The sequence below is a fragment of the Poecilia formosa genome, unplaced genomic scaffold (genome assembly GCF_000485575.1).
Source record: "Poecilia formosa unplaced genomic scaffold, Poecilia_formosa-5.1.2 Scaffold21, whole genome shotgun sequence".
Lineage (NCBI taxonomy): Eukaryota > Metazoa > Chordata > Actinopteri > Cyprinodontiformes > Poeciliidae > Poecilia > Poecilia formosa.
Window position 1 is genome coordinate 3,100,653 of NW_006799960.1, and position 3,836 is coordinate 3,104,488.

The following is a 3,836-nucleotide window of genomic DNA, read 5'->3' on the forward strand; positions in this document are numbered from 1 at the left end:
AGTCTACAATGCAAGAATGTTCTGCAGGAACGATCAACCTTAATAACACGCACACATGCTGAAGGTCTGCTGGACTGTAAAGGAAGGACAGCACCAAAACATCACCTGCTGACAGCATGAACCCAATGCCACAGAAAGTAGCAGGAAACACACACGCACGCATACACACACACACACACACACACACACTCACAATGACACATGCACAGCACAGCCTGCTGTCTTCTGCAGCTTCATCCCACTTCCATCTGTTCACTCCTAAAACCAGCTCATGTCCTGGTGATTAAATCATGACTCATCTTGCAATCAAACCCAGAGCTACATCATTAACAGGACTGGTACAACCGCCACACAGATTACATCATTCATATTTCATGTTTTCATGATATCCATTAACGTTTCTGGTAGACTTCAGTGAGGTCACAGTTGAATAACATTTAGTCCTCTGTGTCTCAGTGACTGGAAACACTGTCGCCACAGAGAAAACCGTGTTTGCAAGTGCAGCCGGACTGAGACGCGCAGTCAGACGGCAACGACACTAAAACACAGTCAAAAGTTCAGAAACCCGCTAAGCACATACACATGTATTTATTTCTCTCTCAGTGCAGAGAAAAGCACAATCAGATCCGCTCGGTACAATAGCGTTGTTTGAATGCGGTCAAACAATGCAGCTCTTTGGCATCTGCATCCCGCCAGATGATGAGTGTCCCAGGAATGAATAGGCAGCTTCAGCCTCCTACACAGTGCCTCCTCTGGCCCTGAATATATGCATCAGAACGCCTGTTACTGTTTACTAAAATATCAGTTATTAGAACTGCAGATGCAACGCGCTGTTGCATGCAGGCTAATGGTGTTGCGCTAACTCAAAGACATGCAGCCTCTTCCCTTCTGTTCCCGTGAAAAGGGAAATTAAAAAAAAATGTTTAGCATTCTTACAGTTACGTTTTATATATGTGCTAAATCTTGCAACCACCTCACATCTGTGATTGTTTTCCCCATGATGGCCATCTCGTCTTTTTTTTTTTTATTGCACTTTCTACGACCTTTGTTAAGGTCATGGATTGTATCCGAGATTATGATTGTTAAAGATGATTTAACAATCATCTTTAACATTGTTTATTGTTTTTAAACTCAATAAAATAATCACACTTTTAATGCAGAATTACATTAAAGTGTATTAAAAGTGTCAACTGTGCATTAGTCAGTCAATAATGATGCTTTTAATGCAGATATTAATTAAAACTTGTACTAAAAGTCCATTAAAATGATCAACTTTGCATTAAGTGTCTTTGTATCGAATGACACTTCATGAAAACAGTCATAAACATTCATAAGGACTTCTTCATCTTCATCTACAGTTGTTATGTCGTGTTTATGACTGTGTCATGCCAATATCATGCACACCCTGTCAAATAAAGTGTTACCCATCCATTAGTTGCCACCTGTGCTCCATGTGTAAGGCCCTAAAGGATGGAGAGCCATAATTATTTACCTTACTGCCATGGCGATAGACTCCATGGGCGCTAGCTTACTTGGAGATCAAACTGTGCATGCAGTCAAATGCATAAGAAGGTGAAGGTGTGAGGGTATTGGAAAACCATTCTGCTGCTTAAGTGAAAGGAAATGTGCTGTAATTTCAGTTCACTGTTTATTTTCAGTACAAAATCAATTACATTTCATTATCCTAATGTTTACTTACACCCTTTCTCGCTTCAGAAGAGAGTTTCAAGCATGGCTACATGGAACAGAACGTCCAAACGATGCAGGGTACTTAAAGGGCAACACAGACCATCCAAATAATCATGTGGAAAATAGATGCCCAAGTCCAGAGAACGTGAGCAGGTTTTTGCTGCAGCAGATCGCTGGTGTGATGGAGGGGGATGGAGAGGTTGGAAAAAAAAAAGAGAGAAGTGCATTTAACAAGACCAGAGTGTCTGCTTTTGCTTCAACTTGGCAGATATTTCTAGAATACTCCTCATTAGTCATTTCCTGTTTAACAATTTCCAAAAAGATGGATGTGAACGACAGAGAAAGAGGACAAAACTTTAATATTCTCTCTGTGTTCCCTCACAAATTACAAAAACGGGATGATTGCGAAGGGACGACTGGTTGCCCGAGTAACAATGAGGAAGCACAGAGCATGGCAAATAGAGTTAGCTGCGATGCTCACTGATGCACGTATGATCCAGGCTGCTGATGGTGACCACTTCAAACTAAAACGTTCTGCAGCTAAATGAATAACTTAGAACGATGCTACGCACATGTCTATCAGTTCCTCGGGCAACTTTATGAGAAAAATAAATAGATAATAAATAAATCGGTGCAGACTGCAGACAGAAAGACTTTAATAAAGCCTGATGCTGGAAAGAACAACACATGATGTTCCACTTTAACAAACCAGTAAAGTCTGAGAACATTCAGACCAGGGGGTTATTTGAAATCAGGCAAATTTGTGCAGATGAAGAGTAACTTTACAAGAGAACGAAAGGCAAATACCTACTGTACTCATATCGGTATCTTTTCATCCTCACATGGTGGAAAGTCCTGACTCTGCGATACATTTCACTAAACTCCCCCGACTGCGAGTCTCCTCAGAAACTGCTCCTTCTAGTGCCTTTCCCCACAGCTTTTATTTCTGGGCTCTCTCCCTGTCTCTCCCTGCCGCCATTGTACTTTGTCTGTCCTTGTTTCACAATTGGCTCCTTTTCTCCTGTCCTTTCGCTCCGTCGCTGTCTCAGAGTGCACAGAGGGCATCAGACAATGACAACAATGCAGCCGCTTCTCTCCAGCTGTGCAGACTGGCACCGCACAGATGGCGAAAGCGACGTATGCGGCCCTGCTCCCAGCCTGCCGGCTACACCTGGAGGGAGGCGATAACGCGCCGCTGACACACTGAACCGAATGAATCAGTAGACCACGGCATGTCTCCGCAACTCCATATTTATACATATGTCCTACAGTGCCGTTTCGGCACAGCGGTTTCCTGGGCTTTTGTTAGGTCGCAGCCACAAGCCTCTGTGTGTTTTCTTTATTAGATTTTATGTGATAGACCACCACGGATTGAAAAATCTGAACGTTTCTGCTTTACAAGATCCAAATTTGCTGCATTTACAGTTGAAAGTCTTTTAGTGTAAATCCATGTTTGGACATCTATGGCAAAAACGTCCTGTAGTTTTTCTTTGTAAACAACCAGAGCTCTGATGGATGGAGAGTATCTGGAATGTCATGAGTATGACATGCATACTCAAGTCACAAAATCTCAATTAGATTTAGATCTGGACTTTAACTAGGCCTTTGTATTAAGTGAGTATATCTAGGGTTGTCGTTGCCTTGTTGTGAATGTGAACCTTTAGCCTAGTGTCAAGTCTTTTGCAGCCTAGCTGGTTTTCCCCATCAACTCTGACTGGTTTCCCTGTTGCACTGCAAGTTGAGCATCCCCACAGCATGATGCTGCCCCCACCCAGTTTAAAAATATGGATGTTCATGGTGATGCAGCGTACTCTTCCAGTAGCATTTTACATGTGGATCAAAACGCTACATTTTGGTCTTAACATACCAGAATTGTGGATCTCTGCAGCTCCTCCAGAGTCAGCATGGCCTCATGACTGCTTCTCTGCTCTCTTCTTTATGCACTGGCATCAGAGTAAAAGGGGCTGAATACAAATGCAAGCCATACTTATCAGATTTTACCTGCAAAAAATATGATAATCATGTATTCTTTTCCACCCAGTTTGAAAGTTTGCTCTACTTTGTGTAAAGCACATAAAATCTTAATAATTCAGTCTAAGCTAAGTAGTCAGCAGGTAACTTTTTATCTATGATTTGGAGAAGGTGTT

General features: G+C 42.1%; 1 protein-coding gene across 2 annotated transcripts in view; it reads right to left on the reverse strand.

Annotated features, from left to right (window-relative positions):
• The window catches only part of LOC103135138 (protein FAM65B-like), a 61,106-nt gene extending 58,447 nt beyond the window's left edge, over positions 1 to 2,659 (reverse strand). Inside the window, exon 1 of one of the 2 annotated variants that reach the window (XM_016669314.1) lies at positions 2,497 to 2,659. In XM_016669314.1, coding sequence (XP_016524800.1) covers positions 2,497 to 2,509 — 13 coding nt within the window. In that variant the 5' untranslated portion in view covers positions 2,510 to 2,659. The remainder of the gene's footprint in view (positions 1 to 2,496) is intronic. The other variant, XM_016669312.1, reaches the window with a different exon arrangement.
• Positions 2,660 to 3,836: the final 1,177 nt, after the last annotated feature.